Source organism: Triturus cristatus, chromosome 7, assembly GCF_964204655.1.
Source record: "Triturus cristatus chromosome 7, aTriCri1.1, whole genome shotgun sequence".
NCBI classification, from domain to species: domain Eukaryota; kingdom Metazoa; phylum Chordata; class Amphibia; order Caudata; family Salamandridae; genus Triturus; species Triturus cristatus.
This window is the reverse complement of record NC_140590.1, coordinates 543,530,201-543,554,843: the sequence shown is the minus strand read 5'-3', so window position 1 is coordinate 543,554,843 and position 24,643 is coordinate 543,530,201. Positions and strand designations below refer to the sequence as shown.

The 24,643-nt window shown below is 50.4% G+C and overlaps 1 protein-coding gene across 4 annotated transcripts in view; it reads right to left on the bottom strand.

The window, feature by feature from the left end:
* UNC13D (unc-13 homolog D) overlaps positions 1–24,643 on the bottom strand; it is a 697,875-nt gene that overhangs the window by 166,728 nt on the left and 506,504 nt on the right. For all 4 annotated transcript variants that reach the window (XM_085616967.1, XM_085616965.1, XM_085616968.1 and 1 more), the window contains exon 25: positions 10,067–10,135. In XM_085616967.1, the coding sequence (XP_085473093.1) occupies positions 10,067–10,135 (69 nt within the window). The remainder of the gene's footprint in view (positions 1–10,066; positions 10,136–24,643) is intronic.

The following is a 24,643-nucleotide window of genomic DNA, read 5'->3' as shown; positions in this document are numbered from 1 at the left end:
TAAGGATGCAAGAGGCCCAACAGCCTCATTGTCATTCTCCCCGAAATCCAGAATAGAGGCTGAAATATCGGAATCATAGCCCGAATATCCTGGACTCGCCGTTCGGCAGTATAAGCCGGAAACTGCACCGTGTCCAGAACTGCCCCAATGAAGGGGAGCATCTGAGAGAGAGTCAGTTGTGACTTCGGCATGTTGATAGTGAACCCCAGAGAATGCAGGAGGTCCGCCGTAGTCTGGAGATGGGAGACAACTGCTTGGGACGAGCCCGCCTTCAACAACCAGTCATCTAGATAGGGGAAGACTGGAATCCCTGATCTCCGCAGATGAGCTGTGACCACCACCTTGGTGAACACATGCGGGGCACTGCTGAGGCCAAAAGGGAGCACAGCAAACTGAAAGTGCTCCTAGCCCACTGTAAACTGCAGGTAGCGACGATGGGCTGGCAGGACGGGAATGTGGAAATAGGCGTCCTGCAAGTCCAACGCTACCATCCAGTCTCCCGGGTCTAGGGCAGATAGTACCTGAACCAAAGTGATCATCTTGAATTTCTCCTTCTTGAGGAAGTAGTTGAGAGCTCTGAGGTAGAGGATCGGATGAAGGACTCCGTCCTTCTTTGGAACCAGAAAATAGCGGGAATAGCAAGCACAGCCTATTTCTGGTCAGAGAACCCTCTCTATAGCTTCCTTAGCCAAGAGAGCCTTGAATTCCTTGTGGAGTAACACAAGATGATCCTCGGTCAGCTGATCGTGAGTTGGAGGCATATAGGGAGGGGTAGTCTCGAAGGGGAGAGAGTATCCCCTTTGAACTATCTGCAACACCCACTTGTCCGAGGTGATGTCACACCAGTGGTGGAGGTGATGGCGTATCCTGAATCCATCTGGATGCTTGTGACCCTGCAGGACTGGACTAGGAAGGTTTTGTGGTCGAGGAGGGGGTGGTGGCTTGGCTCAATTTCTGGCCTCCTGATCCTCGAGGACAGGATGAACGGCGGCCACGGCCCCACAGAGGTTACTGAACTTGCGGAACCTGCTGGCTGGAATAGGGTTGGCACAGTTGGAAGCCCCTTCCGTAGCCACGAAAGGAGTGAAAAGCAGACGCAGGCCGGGCGGCCGAAGGATTTGGCCATAGCCCGCGAATCCTGGAAGTGCTCCCGCGCTGCGTCAATCTTGTCTGCAAAGAGACGTGAGCCATCAAAAGTCATGTCCATGAGGTTTGCCTGGACACCCCCCGAAAAGCCAGACGTCCTCAGCCAGGCGTGGTGCCTGATGGCCACCGTCGAAGAAATCGCCCAGCCCAGCGAGTCAGACGTGTCAAGCCACAGCGAAAGGTGAACTTTGTTGCATTTCTCCAGTCTGAAATTGCTAGGGAGAGCAGGATCCGGTCCTTCTCGGAGACCCTAGGCAGCATCTGCGCAACCGTATCCCATATAGAATGAGACTAACGGCTTAAAAGGAATGCAGTGTTCACCGACTGCAATGCGAGGCTAGCAGAAGAAAACATTTTCTTCCCAAAGGTCTCCAGCCGTTTGGATTCCCTGTCCAGAGGGGTGGAAGGGAACGTGCTGCCATGGGAAGTAGAAGCCTGGACCACCAAGCTTTGGGAGGTAGGGTGGGCAGTGAGGAAAACTGGTTCACCCGGTGCAGGGTGATGGCGGCGGGCAATTGTTCAATTCACAGGAGCCCATGTCCTGGGTTTGGACCAGGTGCCCAGAAGAACATCCATTAAGGCCTTGTTAAAAGGCAGCAAGGGTTCCGATGAGGAGACACCAGGCTGCAGGACTTCCGTGAAGACATTCATCTTGCCCACCACTGTAGGAAGCTGCAGGTCCAGGACCTCCTCAGCCTTTTGCACCACCATGGCAAACAACGCCCCCTCCTCCATGGCCAGGTCAGGAGGAGACAGCATACCAGAATCTGGGAAGGTGTCCAGACCACTGGCATCACCCAGTTCCTCATACCAGTCCATGCCCTGGGGCTGTGAGATTTCTAAGCGCTCCTGCTCCCAAACCTCTCCGTTCAACCCTTAACCTTCAGAAAAGGGCTGGTTAGACGGCATGAAGCTATATGGCTCAGTCGGCGGACGCCAGACCTGCTCCGTATCATCTGGAATGAGGATAAGGGTGGTGCCGCCAAAGACCTCGACGTCAGACGCGGCGCCGTGGAAAGTCGCTGTGGAGGTGCGACCGGCACTGGTCTGGACCCAGGAACGGGTCCAACAGGAGGCTGTGGCACCGGAGCCAAAGGCACGGACCCATGGGATCTCCTTCACCTTGGCCTGTGGGGCCTAAAGGCACGCCAGGAGGGTCATGCCGCCCAAACACAGCGCACATGGCGTCGTAAAATTCCTTAAATTGGCGGGGGTCGCTCCGGTCCCCGGAAAGGGGGGGGGGAAGACGCAGAAGAGTCGACCCAGGTGCCCGCTCCACGGAACGGGGCCTAGAATGCAGAGGCTCCTCTGTCTCGCCGTGAGGCGGATGGGGTGAAAGCTAAGCACGCTTCGACTTCTTGTGCTTTTTGTGGTGTCTCTTACCTGCCGACTTTGACGAAGAGGACTTTGAGCCCCTGGAGCGATGCACAGACCTTCCTCTCGACCAAGGCCAGGAGCGAGATCGACAAGGCAACCTCCGCGGTGCTTGCCGTGAGCAGCTTCAGGGGCCGCTCCCTCAAAGCCTTCGGCAATCGGAGCACGACTTTGTGTCGTGGTCACACTCCAGGCACCAGAGACACACAAGATGGGGGTCTGTTACCAACATGGCACAGTGACAGGTGCTGCATGGCCTGAACCCCGAAGTCTTCCTACAGGACATCCTATTACACCAAAATGAGTCAACAAAAAGTCGAAAAAACTCAATCAAAAAGTGACAAGGGGCATCTCTCTTCAACAGATCAGTGCTGGCTGGTGCAGAAAGAAAAGAACTGATGTCCACGCGCCAGAGTGGCTGCTATAGTGACGATGCGGACATCAAGACGACGACAAACAAGACGCCTACCATGTTAAGCAGAGGCGACCTACGCCGCCAACTGGTGCACAGGGATACGGCAATCAAAAATCTTCCAGATTCAGCCTGACGCCTGGAAGTACAAAGATAAGGAATCTGTGGCTAGATGTATCTATCAGATTGTACAATTTGTTGAACTGAAGTATTAAAATGCTGTCATTTAATGCTTTGATTGTTAACTTAAATGAACAGTACCCAAATACACATGTTCATTGTGATCACAGCGATCCATAGAGATCAATTTTGTCACTAAACTAAACCACAGTAATGACCAGAGCTCACAGGCAGGTGGAGCAACATTCAACAGACCACGGATAAATTCATACAGGAATTCTTCACAGATCCATTTACTACGTATCAGAAAACAAAAACACTATAGCATTTAAATATTGGTTAGGGGGGCGTGGCCAAGATGGCGAGGTGAGCGGACGCTTCCTCCCGTAGCTCCTCCGGCCCGGCCAAGCTAGAGCCCTTTTCTTATGCTTTTCTCCCCCCGCTGAGGCTCAGCGCGGGAGAGGAGCGTGGCGGAGCATCAGGGGTGCACATTGGTGCTGTTTTGGTTCGGATCGCCTCGGGGGAACCCCCCCAAAAGTTCGATCGAGACCAAGGAACGACGACGGCGAGCCCGAGGGGCGGAGCGCATTGGAGAGCTGTCCGGGCGCCTCGGCTGGGCCTGGTGCTGAAAGTTGCGATCTGGAGGGGATCTGGCCCGCCGTTCGACGGTGACTGAAGGAGCCTTGCGGGAAAGGACCCGACGGGGTGGAAGGCTTGGGACGGGTGCCCCGGCACTCAGACTGGTGACGGAGACACCCCGCACTGCGGAGGCCCTAACCCCTAGCCGAGGTACAGCGGACTCCCTGATGGGGTCGGACCATCTGGGCCCCTGTGCGTGACAGACGGGGGCCGGTGGTGGAACTTATTTTACTGTGGGGTGCCTCGGGGGGCCCGGTGGTGTCGTCGGGCCTGGTCGTTTTGGCCTGCTCCGCCCGGCCGCCATTTTGGCCCCGAAGGAGCAGTGGTGGCAGCCTTCGCCAGAGTCCTGGCTGCGGGATGCGAGCGACCCCCGCTGCTGCTGGGCTGATTACCGGAGGGATGTGCTGATGAGACCCCTCTGCTGCGGCCCCCTTGGTTGTCTCACACAAGCTCTTGCGGCTGACGGTGACCGGACTGGGCCGCCATTTTGTCACCTGTGACGCAGCGACCTCACTCGTGGGGGATACCCAGGTCGAGTGCTAGCCGGCGGCTGAGCATCCCTGGAGTGCCTGGATCGGGGCCCGACTGCGGAGCTAGCGATGTCTGGAAGAGGAGGCCCGAAGAAGGGGGACCGTACCCTGCCGGACATGCTTGGCAGGGCCCAGCACTTGCGGGACAGGACGCAGCCCTCACCGGGGCCCTCCCGGGCTCCGGCGGATGTGACTGGAGGGGAGCCACCCGTCACGAGGGCCTTTATGGAGGAACTGTTCAGCTCCCTCAGGGAGGACTTCCAGACACTGAAGCAGGAGGTGGCCAGCGAGGTCCGAGAAGTGCGCAGGGAGGTGGAGGGCCTTGGCGAGCGTGTGGAAGCGGCGGAGACGGAGGGCCAACAGCGAGCGGAGGAGATAGTCCACCTCCAGCAGGACGTTCTTCGCCTCCGGGAACAGTGTGTGGAGCTCCAGGCCCACTCCGAGGACCTTGAGAACAGATCTCGGAGGAACAACATCCGAGTGCGTGGCGTGCCGACTGCGGACGAGGGGTCCGATCTGGGGAGCTACCTGCGGGCCCTGTTCCGAGAGATCCTGGGGGAAGCTGCGGACTTTCCCATCAGCATTGACAGGGCGCACAGGGTTGGCCGGCAGCGCCAGTCATCGGCACCTCCACCGGACATTCTGGCCTTCCTGCCCGACTTTCCACTAAAGGAACGTATCATGGCTGAAGCCCGCAGGAAACAGCCCCTGACTTTCCGGGATCGGCCGGTGGCGCTTTACCAGGACCTCTCCGCCATCACTCTGCAGAAACGCAGGTCCTTTAGGATTGCCACTGACTTTTTGCGCGAGCATGAGACGCCGTACTCTTGGGGTCACCCCTTCCGCCTGATTTTTCGGTGGAACGGAGTGCTACACCAGCTACGCTCCTTGCAAGACATTTGTGGTGTCCTGGGGCTCACGGCGGCGGAGGAGGAGGGAGCTACGCCGTCGTGGAGGTCCTCGGAGAGACGGAACCGGCGGAGGTCAACGAGGCGGCGCTCAGCGACCAGTGTGGGGCGCCCGGACTCCCCTACCATCAGAGCGGACATGGCCGACGCCCTGAGGGTGGCGGCTGGGGACTCGACCGGCTCCTCTAGCGTGGCCTTGACGGCCTAACACACACTCCGGGGGGAGATGTCTTTAGCTTCTTTACATGCTTGGTACGGGGCGGGGGGGTTGGGGGGGGAACGGTTGGAGGTGAGTGGCTGGACGTCCACTTTGCTCTTTTCTACGGACTTGCCCGTTTTGGGGCTTGACTGAGACTATGGGGTGTTTGAGTTTGTGGGTGGCTAGTTGCCAGGGTTGGGTTTTGGGTGGGGGAGGGGGTTGTTTTGGGGTTGGGAAGGTCCCGTCCGATGTTGTCTATGCCCGCTTTGTTTTGGCTTGTCCTGCGCTGTGGCCCCGCGCGCCCCACCCGCTGATTCCCTGCCCATTGCATGGCGCTCCCGACCCCCGCGAGGAATGCCGGGCCTAAAGGTAGTGACCCTTAATGTTCAGGGTCTGAACAACCCGGTGAAGCGCAGAGCGATCCTGTCGTTGCTGGAGGGGACGCAGGCGGACATTTGCCTTTTGCAGGAGACACACTTATTGCCCCGAGATTGCCATAGGATGCGCTCTGCTAAGTTCCCTACCCAGTTCTTTTCCTCGGCAGCGAACAAGACGGCGGGGGTAGCCATTCTCCTAGCGAGCTCCTTTCGGGGGGAGGTGTTGCATAAGTGTGCTGAACAGAAGGGGAGGCTCCTTGCGTATCGCATGCGCCTGGGAGGCATAGCATTTACGGTCGGTTCCGTTTATAGCCCAAACGATCACCAAGAGCGCTTCCTAGATTCCGCGCTGGTGGATGTCACTGCTTCCCCCGACCGCCACATTATCTTGGGGGGAGACCTCAACATTGTCTTTGACTCTGCGATGGACAGATCGGCGCAGCGCTTCCCGCAGACGGGGGAACTGTCCCAGGCTGGGAGGGCCCGGATTGCGGAAATGGATCTGCACGACCTCTGGCGCTCCATGCACCCCACGGATAGGGACTACTCTTACTTCTCGCACGCACACCGAACCTACTCACGGCTGGACTATCTTCTGGTGAGTGGACCGATGCGTGCCGCTGCCACGGCGGCGGACATCGGGGTCCTGACCCTGTCTGACCACTCCCCAGTCACCGGCGTTTTCCAATGGCCGGCGGCCTCCCCCTCTCGGGGGGTGTGGCGCCTCCGGGATACACTTCTACACAAAAAGTCGGTGGTGCAACGCATCGGGGAGGTCATACAGGACTATCTCACCCACAATAGCAACACTGACACCTCGCAGGCGACACAGTGGGCGGCATTGAAGGCCGTCCTCCGGGGGGAATTCATCTCTATCTCTGCAGCTGAGAATAGGGAGCGGCAACTGAAGAGGGATGAGCTGACAGCTCAAGTCCGGGAGCTTGAGCAGGTCCACCGCCGTACGGGGGCGCCGAGGGTGTGGAGGCAGTTGAAGGCAGCGAGGAAGCTCCTGTCGGCTCTGGATCTTGATAGGGCGGAGTATGCCGCCCTACGCTTGAAACATGCCTACTACACTGGGGGGGACAGATGTGGCAAGCTCCTAGCACACCGGCTCCGAGTCGCGCAACAGCGCAGCGTTGTGAAAGAATTGGTGGGCGCGGACGGGGGGGTTGTCTCCGGGGACGCGGAGGTAGCGGAGTCTTTCCGCGGCTTCTACGAGGCGCTGTATGCTGAGGAGCCCTCCTCGCCACGGGATGCCGACGGCTATTTGGAGTCGGTGACCCTCCCGGTAATGGATCCGGCTCAGGCTGACCACCTGGAGCGGGACATCCATGTTGAGGAAGTGATTTCAGCTATCGCGCGGCTGAAACATGGCAAGGCCCCGGGCCCGGACGGGTACACGTCGCTATTTTACAAGACTTTCTGCACGGCCGTGGCCCCTGTCCTTACTCGGCTATTTAACTCCTTCTCCGAACCCGGAGCCATCCCTCCGGATCTCCTGAGGGCGACGGTCGCGGTAATCCCGAAACCTGGGAAGGACCGGGCCCTCTGCGGCTCGTACCGACCCATCTCGCTTTTAAATGTCGACCTCAAGCTGTACACGGGGATTCTCGCGTCCAGGCTGAGTCCACACCTCCCCGACCTGGTGGAGGCGGACCAGGCTGGTTTTGTGCCCGGCAGACAGACGGTTGACAACACCAAGAGGGTGACGCATGTTCTGGAGAAGGCCTCAAGGATCTCGGGGGAGCGGATGTTGCTGTCCGTTGATGCGGAGAAGGCCTTCGACAGAGTTCACTGGCCGTATCTTGAGCTGGTCCTCAAGAAACTGGGAATCGGCGATAAGTTCCGCACCATGGTCTTTAACTGCTATAAGCATCCTTCAGCGTCGGTGCGGGTCAACGGGTGTAGCTCCGGTGGCTTTGCCATCGAGCGCGGCACGCGGCAGGGCTGCCCTCTTTCGCCGCTCTTGTTTGCCCTCTACATGGAGCCGTTTGCTCAGAGGATTCGTAATAATCCGGATGCTGTCGGGGTCCGGATGGGCCAGTACGTCCACACCGTCAGTCTCTACGCGGATGATGTCCTGCTGACTTTGGACGACCCTAGGAGGTCGCTGCCTGCTTGCCTCCGAGAGCTGGACGCCTTTGCGGGGGTGGCCGGCTTCAAAATGAATATGAGCAAGTCGATGGCATTAGACGTGTCCCTGGCTGCGGAAACCAGGAGGGATCTTCAGCGGCTCTTCCCCATGCAGTGGTCCTCGTCCACGGTGCCGTATCTGGGGATTCTGCTGGCGCCTACATTATCGGGGATGGTTACGGCCAATTATGCCTCCCTCAGCAGGAAGATCAAGGACGAGCTTGGCCGCTGGAACAAAGGCCTGCTGTCCTGGCTGGGGCGAATCGCGGCGGTCAAGATGACGGTGTTGCCCCAGATACTATATCTTTTCCGGGCCCTTCCGCTCCAACCCCCGGCGGGCTGGATACGACAAATGCAGGCTGACATCTCCCGCTTTGTCTGGCAGGGCCGCAGGCCACGCATGAAGAGGGTCCTCTCCACGCTTGCTCCGGAAGCGGGGGGTCTCGGCATTCCGGACCTCCGTAAGTACTTTCAGGCGGCACAGCTCCGCTATCTGGTGGAGTGGAGCAGGTGGGAGTCCGACAAACATTGGCTCTTCCAAGACCAGGCAGTGGCGGGCCGCACCTTACAAGAGGTTCCATTCCTGCGCCGCGCGCATCGCCCCCCTAATCTTTACGCTTCCTTTGTTACGCGGGTCCCCCTGCGGGTGTGGGACGCGGTCTGTGAGGCCCGGGGCCTTACCACCTTCCCTTCGCCGCTCACGCCCATCGCGGGCAACCCGGACTTCTCCCCAGGGATGGAGCCGGGGGTTTTCTCCCACTGGGTGCGGGCGGGCTGCAGGGCACTCTTCCAGATCTATGGCCCGGAAGGAGTGGTTCCTTTTCAGCAACTCCGCCAGGAGTTCGGCCTGACGGAGCTGGACAGATTGCGCTACATGCAAGTTCGGCATTGGGCCCTCCAGCCCCAGGTGCGTGCCACCGCCGCCCGTCCAATTACACCGTATGAGAGGTGGTTGGCTACTCGGACCTCCGACGCTAAACTGATCACCGATCTGTACAAATACCTACAACCCCCGCCGTTTCACTATTTCAACCCGGGGAGGGAGCGTTGGCACAGGGAATTGGGTAGGACACTCAGCCACAAGGAATGGGACCAAATTGCGTATCGGGCGCGGCACTCTGCATATCACACGGGCCTTACGGAGACCTTTACTAAGGTATCCACATACTGGTACTACACCCCGGAGAGACTGTATGAAATGCATAAACACACTGACAGGGGGTGCTGGCGGAGCTGCGGGCAGGAAGGCACCCTTACACACATTCTTTGGGATTGCCCAGTGCTGACCGCCTACTGGAAGGAAGTCTTGGACGAGGTGGATAAGCACTTTGGGATAGAGCTACCGCGACTCCCGGCGTATGTCCTGTTGGGCCTCCCCAATGACCTAATGTACCCACTGAAGTCCCGTAGGGGTAGGCAGATCGCAATCGCGCTGGGGTCTGCGGTTCAGAACATTCTAATCCACTGGCGCACAACCACCGTCCCCTCCATCACCGGTTGGTTGCATAGGCTCTGGCATGTGCTGGGGATGGAGAAGCTGTCGCTTACGGTTGCGGGGGAGATAGACCAATTTGAAGAGCTGTGGCAACCCTTTCTAGCGCTGCTGTCCACTGAATTCCGGGAGCTCACCTGCCCGAGGTATCTTAGGCTGCTCAGGCTGACGCCGCCGGTGACCCCGGCGGACTAGCTTACATGTGAAACGGGGACCCCCCGGGGAGGGGGGGGGGGTGCGGGGCTTCCTGGTTAGGATTACTCTGATGCGGGACCATAGGACGGGGGGGGGGGGGGGGAGTGTTGTTGTTTCGTTACTGGGAGGATGGGGGATGGGAGGGGGGGGGAATTGTGCTCTATTGAGGTGTTGATGGGGGGGTTTTTATTGTTTAGATTTGGGGTGTCGGATACGCGTGCGGGGATTCCACAGCTTGTATTTCTAGCCTTCATTTACTGTGTTTTTCCCCCTGACCCACCGCGCTACCTATTGCCAACCCTCTGGAGTTGCACCCTTTTTCTTTGACTGTATTCCATGTATCCTGCCCTCCTATCCCCCTCCCCCATGGTTTGTTTTGTCTCAATAAAACGTTTTAAACATAAATATTGGTTAATCTCCTTTTTAGCAGAGAATGTAGTGTTCATGAAGTTTCTCAACATGACGTTTTCTTTGTCAAGAAGTATGTGTGCAACATCTTTACAACAGGCAGACAACAGAGATTACATGGCGCTACACTTACATCTTCAGGGTCCCTTGAGTCGCTGCAGGTGGACAGACTCTGGATGTGCTTAGCGATACCGTCATCCAACTACCGGACAAACAGACAGCAAGATATAAATAGGCTGTTTTAAAGAGAAAAGACAAATAACCTAATTTCCTATTTATTCGGTGAAATTGCTGCCCATTTCCCCCATTCAAAGACATCCTCAACAGGAGCAGGTACCTCACCTTCAGTCCCTCTTTCCATGCCATGATGCAGGCTAATGAACAAGAGTGCTACTTAGCTGTTCATCATCTACAATTTCTATCCATAACAAGACTGTAGCTGCTCATCAATCCATCTTAATACCCCGGCAAACATGATATCACTAGGTCTGTCACATTTGCCAATTCTATATTGACTGCGGCAAAGGAGTGAGGAGGTGAGATGGGCAATGGTGTGCCTACATAGAGTAAGGCAGGTGATGGGAAGGCACATCCCCTTATGACTCATCCTATCACTCAAAACCTTAATCACAGAGTAAGGAGACAAAAGTGCTGAGAGGCCCTCATCATCAAGACTCAGAGAAGTGGAATCCCTTCATTCAGCGAGCAGATAAGGCTAGAATTGTACCATCAATGACCACATTCTATTTCTTCAAAACCAAAGGGGATGATGGACGAAGTGTTGAAAATTGCAAGCACTCACCCCCAGTCAACTGAACTGATCTGGGTTTAATCCATCATCATTCTTTAGCTCACTCCGCCACCCTAGTTCAGACATGGCCATATGCAAATCAGTCTGACCCTGTGCCTCATGGGAACAGTCCTGCCCGAACTGCCAAGCCATGTCTTCCCTGGACCGGAAACAAGCATTCTGGGACCGGTTTCGGGTTCATACCCTCATCAGCCAGGCTATCTTGAATCCAGTGGCAAAGTGAGCAAGGGACCCATGTCTGGGCATACCCTGCCAACTTAGGGTGAACAAAGCAAAACCAAAGGGGATGATGGACGGAGTGTTGAATATTGCAAGCACTCACCCCCAGTCAACTGATCTGGGTTTAACCCATCATCATTCTTTAGCTCACTCCGCCACCCCAGTTCAGACATGGCCATAAGCAAATCAGTCTGACCCATTCTATCACTCTACACAAATTCTAAAGAGGATACAGAGTGCCTGCAAGACAGCATAAATTACAGATTTTGTGAATAAAAGAGAAAGTCTGGGAAACTTACAGTCTAATAAAAACTTTAAACGTTTAGAACATAGCATAATATGGACAAACATAGCAGAACTGCAGGTTCCTCAATGCTCCAGCGAGCCAATAAGTGGCACCACTGGCTCAGGAATGATATCCCAGGAAGTGATGACACAGAGTCAAATAAAGGTTCCACCCCTGTGCACTGATATCAGTTTTCCTTGGAACTATTTCACGCCCACAGATGTGGATCAGCCGTGACAGACTGCAGGAAGACATTGTGAAAAATTTAGTTTGGAACCTTTTTAGAACCAAAAAATCCTGCTCTATAAAATGGCAGCGACGATTCTGTGTTTAGACAGAGTATCCACCAGAAAGAGCATTACCGAAGGTAAGTAATTTGCTCTTCGGATGGATACTTCTAGCTGCAGAGTTCTCGTCTTGTGAATAGATGCCAAAGCAGTACCTGTTAAAAGGTGGAGGGTCTGAGTAGTGGTCTTATACCAGAAGTCCTGCAGGACAATGCAGGAGATATTAGCCTCCCTGCATTTGTTGAGAAAGTAATTCCTGCTGAAGTTATGAATGGACGCCCATGTTGCAGCCTGGCTGATGTTCAACAATAGAGCACCTCTTGCCAATGCAGTAGGAGCGACTTTGGCTCTGGTGGAATGAGCCCAAAGACTCTGCGAAGGCTCTTTTTAGCCAGAGAATAGCATGTTTTAATACAAAGGACATTCACCTTGATACGGTTCGCTTCTGGACGACAGCCCGTTCTTAGCACCAGAAAAAGAAAATAAATTGCTGATCATTTGCCTGGTGCACCTATGTGCACTTGATGTGTAAGCTAAGAACTATCTTTGAGTCCAGTCGGTGTTAAGAGAGATCAGGTGATGGGTAAAAGGCAGGGCGAGTAATGGACTGGCAGTCAGGGAATGGAAACACCACATGTGGCAGAAAGGAGGTACGATTTCACAGCACCGATTTGTCAAGAAAGGGGTTGGTATAGACGGGTTGCACTGACAGCTCCTGAAGCTCATTGACATGGTGCACAGAAGTAGCTGCAATAAACAATACAGTCTTATGGGTCAGTAATCTAAAGGAGCAAGAGTGGATAGATAGGCTTGAAGGATGTGCCCAGCATAAATGCGAAGACAATGTTAAGATCCTATTGAGGCATTAAAAAGGACAGGTGGAACAATGTTGCTTAGCCTCTTTAAAAAACTTATCACAACCAGAGACTTTAATAACAAAGGTTGGTCAGGCAAACAAATAAAGGTCGTAAGGGCTAACAATCATGCTCACCACTAAACCTTGCTGGGCCAGAGGCAAAACTAACAATAAAACAGGGTAACTTAATGGCCACACGCCAGGCAACAAACTTCATGGAAGACCAGAAAAAATAAATGTGGTAGATTTGCGCCTAGCCACAAGAATAACATCCACTACTTATACGGACAGATCAAACCCACTCAGTTTGCGCCACTCAATCTCCATTCATGGAGCTGTTTGATAAACATACTTAAGCACTCTGACTTCCTCTCCGAAAAAGCAGTAGAGAATGTGTTGGGATTTAACTTGTTATGCTGTTATGGTATATTATGCAGACTTGTAGGACGCACTAGGCCCTGGGAGGGTATCCTAACGCTGAGCAGGTGTAAGTCTTGCAAACATAGGGCCAAGTGGGACTACTTGAAAAGCCAGGTCTTCAGCTTCTTGCAGATTTCAGGAAGTGGGGGGGGAGGGGGGCACTTCTGTGCAGCAGCAGGCCATTTCAAGCTTGAGTGATGTGGGTGAAGGCTCGACCACTGGATCTAGATTTCTATATGCATGGGATGCGTGCAAGTAAGAGTCCGGAGAAGCGAGAGTTGTCTGAAAGGTTTGTGAAACCAGATACGATTGTTGAGGTATGCTGGGTCAGTGTTATGTAGCGCCTTGAAAGTCTGGGTGACTAGTTTGAAATATGCTCCTTTGTGTGTGGGGGGCCAGGGAAGTTCTTTCAGATGTGGGTCTGATGTAAAGAGGACATGGGAGGTCGAGAGTGATTCTGATGGTGTTAACTCACCAGAACTACTTGCAATACAGAATGGGATCATATTCCAGGGATTCAAAGGTTAAACAAGCATTGAAAATGCAATAGGTCTCGCCCTCGTTTAAGTTAATGCAATTCTGTTTGCAATTAGGTGTTTTTAGCTTTGCTTTAATTAATGTTTTTCAAACTTTCATGTACATAACATGCATATGTATGCGTATATGTATGCATGTATTTATATAGATATGCAGATGTATATATGTTTATATATGTATGTATATTTATATACACATATATATATAAATGCATATGCATTACCTACTGGTGGTTGCCAGTAGGTAGATCTAGTTAGGACCTATTTTCCATAGGAAATCCGCAACATTCTATTAGGAATAACGTTGGCGCCGATTGACGAATCTTCGCGAAATTTTCCAAACTTTTGGCCAGCTCCGGTCCGCTCCTATCCTGAAAATTTCACAGTGATTCGTCAAGCGGGAGCCGAGAAAAAAGGGGGGTCCCAAAACGCGTTTTCCCCATGCATTTTCCCATAGGACCTGTTGACGCAGCTACAGCCCGAACTGCTGAATGGAATTACACCAAATTTGGCAAAGAGGTAGTCCTCAGTTCAGACTCGTGCCTTTTGCTTAAATGGTGTAAATCCGTTCAGTAGTTCCTGAGAAAATCAAACGTAAAATCATAGATATATCCATGGCCTCGGAGGATCCGCGCACCCAGCGCGCACCCTGCCGTGCACAAGCTGTATTCTAATTGGCTGTCAACACTCTAGATCAGGAAGTGTTGGCAGCCATCTTGTGCATCGGTAGAACCGAAGCATAAGAAACCTAAAAAACAAACACGAAAAACGCAAAAAGGGGGAAGGGTAGAAACACCCTGACCCCCTAGGCCTGCTTTAGAGGGTCCCACAAGGACCCCCAGGGCCAAAAAAAGAATTCCCCCCGGGGCTTAAAACAATTTGACAGCCACCCCCGGGGCAACTTGTACGTGTGGGAGGGGGGCCATCCGGCCCCCCTCCTGGAGCCTTGTATTGGCCCTGGGGACCGCCACCCTCCTGCAGTGTCCCAGGGTGCCCACCCCCGGGACACTGCTGTTTGCAATGGCAGGGCGGGAGCCTCGCGGCTCCCACCCTGCCATTGCAAAATGCTTTGCCTCATTGAAGCGAGAGCAGGGAAACCTGCTCTCGCTTCAATGAAGCAAAGCAGATTGCTTTTCCACATGGGGAGCAGCATGTTAGCTGCTCCTCATATGGAAAAGCAATGCCGGCTCCTGCAGGAGGCGGGGAGCTGGCTGGGACCGTGGGGGGATTGGGTCCCCCCCACGGTCTCCAACGAGAGGCCAGGACCGGGGGATGGGGTCACCGGGGCCAGAAGTGGCCCGGGAGGGGGGCAACGCGGCCCCCCTCCCCATTAAATAACATTTTTTTAAAAAAACAATGGCCGGCCCCGGGGGATGGGGTCCCTGGGGCCTTAAAGTGGCCAGAGGAGGGGCCTACGCAGCCCCCCTCCATACACATTTTTTTAAAAAGGCCCATGCCCTGGGGGATGGGGTCCCCGGGGCAAATTATGGCCTCGGGAGGGGGGCCACGCGGCCCCCTTCCCGATTTTATTTTTTCATATATAAAAATTGGGGTCAGGCCCTGGGGGATGGGGTCCCCAGGGCCCAAAAAAAGGAAAATAAGGGGGGCTAATCAGCCCCCCTTCTAAAAAAAAAAAAGAAGGAAAAAAAAAAACGGTATCGGGCCGGAGGCCACGCCCCCTCCTTACACCACTCTGCAAATATGCCCCCTGGCGCGTTTGCAGAGGGGGAACTAATTCCCCTTGAATACTGAGGGTCCCTGGGGGCCAACTAGCCCACCAGGAACCTCCAGTTTGCGCCAGGGGGCTGCGTTGCAGAGCGGTGTAATGAGGCCATGCCCCTTTTTACACCTCTCTGCAACGCAGCTCCCTGGCACATGCTGGAGGTACCTGGTGGGCAAGTTGGCTGCCAGGGGACCTCAGGATTCAAGGGGACTTAATCCCCCAACTTAAAACACGCCACGGAGCGTGTTTGCACAGTGGTGAAGGTAGGGGGCGGGGCCTGAGGTGATATGTGTGCAAACACGCCCTGTGGCGCGTTTTAAGTTAGGGAATTAATTCCTCTTCAATCGAGAGGTCCCCTGGGGGTCAACTAGCCCACCAGGTACCTCCAGTACGCGCCATGGAGCTGCGTTGCAGAGTTTTGTAAAAAGGGGCGTGGCCTCTGAACACCTCTCTGCCACGCAGCTCCCTGATGCATACTGGAGGTACCTGGTGGGCTAGTTGACCCCAGGGGACCGCAGGATTGAAGAGGAATTAATTTCCCAACTTAAAACGCGCCACAGGGCGCGTTTGCACACGTCACCTCAGGCCCCGCCCTCTTCCTTTACCATTGAACAAATATTCCTCCAAAATCAGCCGAACTACGAATTCCAATTTACTCACCTGTTATCAGGAGAGAACCCAGGGCTGCATCTTTTAGCCCAGCACTGACCCTGAAAAATAATTCTAAGCGTACTTACCAGTAACTTGTATTTCTTTCCATAGGAATCCATTGTGTGGTTTTCAGCAGAAAAGTTTCAAAGTGTCCATTTTTGAAACGTACAAATATTCCTCTAAAATCAGCCGACTACGAATTACGATTTACTCACCTGTTATCAGGAGAGAACCCGGGGCTGCATCTTTTAGACCAGCACTGACCCTAAAAAGTAATTCTAAGCATACTTACCAGTAACTTGTATTTCCTTCCATAGGAATCCATTGTGTGGTTTTCACCAGAAAAGTTTCTAAGTGTCCATTTTTGAAACGTACAAATATTCCTCTAAAATCAGCCGACTACGAATTACGATTTACTCACCTGTTATCAGGAGAGAGCCCAGGGCTGCATCTTTTAGCCCAGCACTAACTATGAAAACTAATTCTAAGCGTACTTACTGGTAACTTGTATTTCTTTCCATAGGAATCCATTGTGTGGTTTTCAGCAGAAACGTTTCTAAGTGTCTATTTTCACAAACTAAAAATATTCCTAAAAAATCGTCTGTATGACTTAAACACATTATTTCAACTGTTTACAGGAGATTCACCTGTGCTGGATCCAGGATACACCACTGAGTAAGAAAAAGTAACTATAACACCACTTACCTGCTAAGTGAATTTTCTGCCATAGGATAACATTGGTGATTCTATGTGAAACATTTTCTATGTGTCAACTTTTAAAATACAATAATAATCCTTAAAAATCACTACTGTAACCAAAATGCTTTTACTCAACTGTTTACAAGAGATGTCCAAGGACTGAATCTAGCATCCAGTCCTGTGGTTAGAAAAGTAATCCATGAAGTAACTAATTGCATTTGACTAGAAATTCACATTGAGCTCAATGTTGCTTTGTGTTTGAAATTGTGTTGCCCATTGCAACAACTAACTACTGTACTTAAAAGTCTATTGCCTATTTGCAAAGTATTTAAACTAAAGTAATTCATTCTGAGAAAGTATATTTTGTATTGTAATGTATAATGTAATTAAAAAAATAAAATATCTAAAAATAAACAGTTTAAACAATGTAGTAAATCAGTATAAAAAAATCAGTATAACAATTAATACATTACAAATTATCATTTACAAAACCTTTGAAATTCACTGAAAACACCATAGGTTTCAGGCCTGATATAGTTAGGAATTAGCATTTAAAAAACCTTTGAAATTCACTGAAAAAACCATAGGCTTCAGGCCTGATATAGTTAGGAATTAGCATTTAAAAAACCTTAGAAATTCACTGAAAAAACAATAGGTTTTAGGGGTGTTATAGTTAGCTGAACATTTCACTCGAACAAAACCATTGAAATTCCTCCGATATATTTAGTTGTACTAACTACATCTCGCGCGCCCGCAATCCACTGCTGATGATGTCACATATTACATCATTCATGACATGGTCAGTGACATCACTGATGACATCTCAAATGACATCACTGATGACATCATCCACGTGACAATCAGATACACCTCATCATACACTAGTATAACTTTTCATCACTCACTGTAAAATAGAGAGTGCCAGATTTAAAACCATTGACACACCAATACAAGTTTCTAAACATCCACTCAGTGATTCCTAGATCTATACACACATCTAATCACTTACCTATAGATTCACTCATACATGCTGACAATGATCAATAGAACACTATCAAATATACTTATACACCTATATCGACATTACACACCAGCACACATCCTAATCACTTATGAAGTCATCCTACTCACTTATGCAAACAATGGATCATACTTACTTTTACTTAGCTATACACTTATAAAAACACCACTTCATCTATTCATATAGATAACAGCTCATACTTAGTGTGTTTTAAAATCACTATTACAACTATACAGTTATCCATACAGTCACTCATACAATCACCGAGTCTTATGTATACTTATTTATATACAACAACTGACACATACACTGGCTTTTATTTTTCTAGTTTGTTGGACATGTACCAATGAGACATATATATGCTCATCGCTCCACCCATAAAGATATTCACTCACCCAAACAACTGTTATAACATGTAGTGTTAACTTCATATACCTACTGAATCAACTATTCACACATGTTTGGGCAGTCACGCACCCCCCACCGAACCACACACACATTCACTCTCCCATACAAATACTCAGTTAACTAATCAATAAATAATATAGACTTTCACGTAGCTAGTAACCAACTAGTGCAGCAGTTTACACAACAACTGACAAAGTGATACAGATATTCACACAGTTTAGTCACTATCCAATATATTTAGTGAGACACTATAAATTAGTCAAGTAAACAGTCAATCACACTTCTACTAAATCCTCCATCCAGATATTTGTATTTATATATCCACTCATTTTTCAATGCAAATTGCTATATATATAATACATACTTGAATAACGAACCAAACCCCATTCTCTGGATGATGTCATCAGTGATGTCATTTGAGATGTCATCAGTGATGTCACTGACCATGTCATGAATGATGTAATATGTGACATCATCAGCAGTGGATTGCGGGCGCGCGAGATGTAGTTAGTACAACTAACTATATCGGAGGAATTTCAATGGTTTTGTTCGAGTGAAATGTCCAGCTAACTATAACACCCCTAAAACCTATTGTTTTTTCAGTGACTTTAAGGTTTTTTAAATGCTAATTCCTAACTATATCAGGCCTGAAACCTATGTTTCTTTCAGTGAATTTCAAAGGTTTTTTAAATGCCAATTCCTAGCTATATCAGGCCTGAAACCTATGTTTTTTTCAGTGAATATATATATACACATATATATATATGTGCATATGTGTGCGCATAGAGAGAGGTTGAGATGTAGAGGTAGAGGGGTAGAAAGGTAGAGAGGTAGAGAGTAGTAGAGAGAGAGGTAGAGAATAGAGAGTAGAGAGTGAGTAGTAGAGAGTAGTAGAGAGTGTGTAGTAGAGAGTGAGTAGTAGAGAGTGAGTAGTAGAGAGTGAGTAGTAGAGAGTGAGTAGTAGAGAGTGTGTAGTAGAGAGTAGTGAGTGCGTAGTAGAGAGTGTGTAGTAGAGTGTGTAGTAGAGAGTGAGTAGTAGAGTGTGTAGTAGAGTGTGTAGTAGAGTGTGTAGTAGAGAGTAGTGAGTGTGTAGTAGTGAGTGTGTAGTAGAGTGGGTGTAGTAGAGTGGGTGTAGTAGAGTGGGTGTAGTAGAGTGGGTGTAGTAGAGTGGGTGTAGTAGAGTGGGTGTAGTAGAGAGTAGTAGTGTAGTAGAGTGTGTAGTAGAGAGTGAGTAGCAGAGTAGTCGAAAGTGTGTAGTAGAAAGTGTGTAGTAGAGAGTGTGTAGTAGAGAGTGAGTAGTAGAAAGTTAGTAGAAAGTGAGTAGTAGAAAGTGAGTAGTAGAGAGTGTGTAGTAGAGAGTGTGTAGTAGAGAGTGTGTAGTAGAGAGTGAGTAGTAGAGAATAGTAGAAAGTGTGTAGTAGAGAATAGTAGAAAGTGTGTAGTAGAGAGTAGTGAGTGTGTAGTAGTGAGTGTGTAGTAGAGAGTGTGTAGTGGTGTGTGTAGTAGTGTGTAGTAGAGAGTAGTAGAGTGAGCAGTAGAGAGTGAATAGAGAGTGAGTAGTAGAGTAGTAGAGAGTGAGTAGTAGAGAGTGAGTAGTTGAGAGTGTGTAGTAGAGAGTGTGTAGCAGAGAGTAGTAAGTGTGTAGTAGAGAGTGTGTAGTAGAGTGTGTAGTATAGAGTGAGTAGTGCTGCTCTGCTGCCTCGGACTCCTGAGGGGGAGAGCACCGGGGGCCCCAGGGTGAGTGTCAGGGACCATGGGAGGGATGGAGACCTCAAGCACTGGGGAAGCACTGACACTGCCCCAGCCCCGCTGACATGAGCCTCCTGAGCAACCTCCTCCCGCTGCTCTGCTGCCTTGGGCTCCTGCGGGGAGCGGAGCCCCGGGTGCCCCAGGGTTAGTGTCAGGAGGGCACTGGAGGAGCCCTAAGGTGGGAGGGAGACCCCCGGGGGAGTGTGAGGGGCCCTGGGGCCCGGGGTGAAGATGCACAGATGCTACTCCACCCCGCCGACATGACCCTAAAATAACCAGCTCGCCTCGACAGAAAGAAAGGGTACGGGTAAGGTGAAACAGAAAAATCAAGCTTGCCAACCCTTTTGAAGCAGGGCGGGCAGTGGAAATAAAGCCAATGACAGTTCCTTGCCTCTCGTGCCCTGTTCAATATTTCAATTAACTTAGAAAGCAGACAGACAACAATAATAGTTATTGCCAGTGTTCCGACTCAGCATCTCACAGAAAGTGTTAATAGTATCACCTTAACCCACACAATTACATTATTTATAATGGGAGACACACGTCCGGGGTGGTCATTCGTTCGTAAGAGGTAATCGGCAACACATTTAAAATGCATTTTTTTTTAATTTACACTTGCACAACGAACCTAGAAATAAAAGAAACAAAAGACAGCTTTAAGCATACAGTTACAAAGTCATTTTTTAAAAAAAAGTGCAAGAAGCAAAAAATAAACCTACTGTCTAACGCTGCGGGTAAAAGATCCAATCCCGCAGGGTGTGGTTAAAAGGAGACAGGGTGGCAACAATCAGCGAGTGGCATGCCTTCAGTGCAATCATTGCACTGCCTCTGGCATAATTTGTGACGCCAAAAGACAAGCACAAATCAAATTTGAAGGCGGAGCTGGGACGAGGCTTCTGGAATCGTACCGATTCCAAAAACCTTGAATGACGAGGCAGCGCATGCGCTGCCTACGTCAGGCCGCGACCTAAAAATAAGACTTAATGGAATGGCATGGAATAAGAGTATTCGGCACAGCACAAGGATGTTTTCCCAAGAGAAAATTGGTAATGCATGGAGCCATGAACATTAGGCGTGGTCAGGTGTCATGTTCTTTATGTCATTTTCTTTATAGGGCTACATGGAACCTACCATTTCTAAGAAGTGCAAAAACAAATTAAGTGGCAAGCAAAGAGTGCAACAGGCCCTAAATGAAGCAACGAAAATGGCCCTCCATCCCATTATTTATAAGTAAAAACAATCACAATTGGGGTTCAGTATGTGCTTTGCGCTCTTGGGCCCAAGGTGCCACTGCACCTGCTGCACTACTTATAGCTATGCCCCTGCAAATACATTATAAAGAGAGCCTCTGTGCCTCTTTACTTTCCCCTGTGTCAGAGCTTTGAGGTCCCCAATAGGCTGTCCTTCTACCCCTTTATAATTCTATTCTATAAAGCAGTACATACCTCCCACCACTTCTAACCACCGCAAATAACACATTGAAAAAAGCTTTTTGTCTCTCCTCTCTCCCGCGGGCTATTAATCTACGACTCCCAGCATACTGCTCCTTTTGCCCCTTCTTTTTCTTTTCTACATAGTCGGGCATACTGCCCACCATTTCCTCTTCCTTTTTTTATTTCTAATGATCTTTATTGAGATTTTTCAAGATGCAATATGTCAGTAAAACCAAAAATTGAATATAAACCAGCTATACATCATCGTTCTTGATACCAGCATATCAACACATTCACAACCCATCCCACCTCCCCCTGCTCTCGTGTTACGCCACAAAAGAAACAATAAGGGATCATCATTTGCAGATAGATCGTGACGTGGTGTCGAGGAAAGCACACCTGGCCTCTGGCTCACACGTTTTCCCCTACTTAGGTGTCTGGGGTCATCATTCTGTCGGCACATCCGAGGAGGTGGCAACCGGGGGCTCCCTCAAGTCAGACAGCAATGCCGCCAAGGCTCTCACATCGTCCTCAAGCCCATAATCTTTGCGGACTTGTAAATGTATATCACTTCCAAAGTCGCCCGCTCTGAAATGTCTCTAAGCCAGTCCAAGTTCCTCCGAGTATCCAAACGCAACCACCTAATAGCTATTTGGCATTTTGCCAACAAGCGAGGAAGTAGAATGAATTTTATGCTATGTTTTTTTTCTGAGAGGATGAGTGAGGAGATCAAACCCAATACCACTTGCTTCATCGAGTGTTGTATATTCCACCCAGTGGCCCTGATGGCATCCCTTAACACAGTTTGCCAGTAGGGTGTCAGCGTTCCACAGGACCATACCATGTGTATGAAATTCGACTCTGTTTCTCCACAATGTGGGTAATTACTGATGCGTGTAGTGTATATGGTATGTAGTGTCTTGGGAGACAGAGAGGTTTGGTGTACGTAGTTGTATTGCAACAATTTAAATCTAGAGTTGGAGCGAACCACTTTTACTCCCTTGTGTACCCGGGTCCAATCTATTGGGGTCATAGGGCCATCCAGTACTTCTTGCCATTTGGTTTGGATGTTGCGCGTCGCAGCCGGAATGTAAGCACGTAGGGCCTTATAGAGAAAAGAAATCAGCCTGCGCCCTCCTGCCATACTCAACATCGTCACTAATGTATCTGAAGGTTGTGGTGCATCTGGGAAAGTCAGCCGAAGGTCCCGAGCAGTAGCCAAGATCTTCGCATATTGCCTGTATTGACCCATACCCAAGGCAAAGGAATCTATGCCATCATCCCAGGTGATGAACCACCCATTGGGGTAAATATTTCCTAGTATGTTACAGCCCGCATCCTACCATTTTTGGACAGACATGGTGTCCGCCATCTTTAGAACGGCCTGCAGGGACGATAATGGCAGGCTTTGGGCATATGGTGCCCTTCGTAATACTCTAGGGGGCACCCCTTCCCACAATTCACACATTAGGGGCACCATATAAGGTGTGTCTGGGGATACTCTCCTACCGCCCATCAATAGGACAGGGAGCATCTACCCCCCTTCACCTCCTCACCTCCCTCCTCCCAGCGGGAGCCACAAAGGAGCTTCTTCCAGTTATCTTCCGGGTCAAGACAGTGGACTGCATGCTGCAAATGTGCAGCTATATAGTGCAGTTCTATTTGAAGGATCTCCAGTCCTCCCTGGGCCCAGATTCGTTTTAGGGTAGAGGGGCCAACACACTTCCGTTTATTAGCCCATAATAGTTCCACCACTAGGCGGTCTATAATTTTAAAATAATGCCGGGTGATGGAGTAGAGGATTACCCGATGCGCATCTAGGGAGTACGACCATTTCGATAGCGACCCTACCCATGAAGGAGAGAGGAAGTTCCTTACAGAAATGTATGGACTTACGTACAATCATCCTCCCCAGGTTTAAAACTAAGAAGACTTAGGCTGTATGGGCCAGTTTGATTCCCTTGGTATCGCACCCGTCCGATTCCCAGGGGAGGCCAAGCCGAGGAAGTGTCTCCATTGGCATATCTGACAGGTTCCCCAATGGAAACAGCAAATTAGTTGATATTAGACCCCTTTTGGGGGGCCGAAGGGCAGAGATGGACTACTAGACCCTTAACCTTGGCTGCTGAGGTTACTTGTCATGGGTGTGCTTCAGTTTTGTAACCTGCGCCAAGTACAACCCTTTCCACACTTGACTCTCAGAGTAGCAAGTGTGAACAGCCTCAGGCTTCTCAGTGAGGCAGTGTGAGGGGCATGAAATCAGAGCACAGCAATTACCAACAGAGACGATACGTTTAATGTCCAACCCAGTACTTGTCTTTTCAAAAAAAGAAAATACCTTTAACTACATTGCAGTACTTAATACCGGACAATTCAATTCAAATATACAAGGTGATGCTCCTGATCATGACTCCTATGTGAGTGCTACACCCTATCCCTCCTCTCCATGCTTTCTCCCACCAGGGAAACCCAATCCAGGATTGCCCCCCAGCAGCTTTACCAGAAGTACAAATAAAACTCAGGTGCACACCAGTCAAAAGTGCAATCAGTTCACTGTTGTCCTATCTTCACTGTCGCAATGAGCAGGAGAACAGTTTTTAATCCTTGCGCTCACCTCAACGCATCTGCAGTGGCAGGCTGCAGGTAGGAGCCCCCCCCCCCCCCCCCCCATCTTCACTAAGCGCAAACTCCCTGAACTGTCAGATGCCACCTGGCAGCCTCTAGTGCAGACACTGTCAGTATTCATAGTCCACTTCTGGGCTGATGAAGATGCATGGCAAGGCAGTTGTTGCCCGACCAATTAACACAACTAGACATGTATACATAGTCAGGTAGTTGTGGTTTGGCCTGGGCTGATTCGCATGGCAGTTGCAGCCTCAAACTAGACCAATGCCCGCAGCAGGCAGTTGCAACCCATCTTACGGTTGATGCACAAGGTAGGCAGCTGCAGCCCCGACCTAGGCCTATACCGTCAGTAAGAAGATGGAGCCCATCTTGGGCCAACGCACACGGCAGGCAGTTGCAGCCCCAACATGGGTCGTTACAGGCAACAAGGTAAATGAAGCCGATGTGTTTAGTCTTTCACAGTTCTCACTCCTGTCTTTGCTCTTTCAGGCAGTCTGCTTTCTCTGGTTTTTTCCTCAGACCAGGAATGTGCTGGGTTCCTCCTTCTGAACAGTCTTTTCTACAGCAGGACCACAGAAATTCTTTCCTGTCTCAGCAGGAAGGCAGACTTCTCGGAAATAAGTAGACCCTCAGCTCCTACAGCAGAAAGCGCATGCCTCAGGTGATATCCCCTCACCTTTGGAAGAATGACCGCCAGGCAGACACTAGCGCTGGCCACTGAGCAGTCTTTCGAGTACTCTGTGGTGCACACCCTTCCTTGTCATGAAGAACCTAAAACTGGAACAAAGTGGGGTTGTTTGGGTCCCACTGTTGTAAACGCTGTGTAGACGGAAGATGTGGATCTACTGTCTTAGGGGTAATCTTTATTCGATTATTAATTAATAATAATACAAAAACATAAAAAATCATCAATATAAAAGCTTGTATATCACAGTAATAAAAGCCAGATTATTACATAAACCTTTAAAATTATCATAAAAATGACT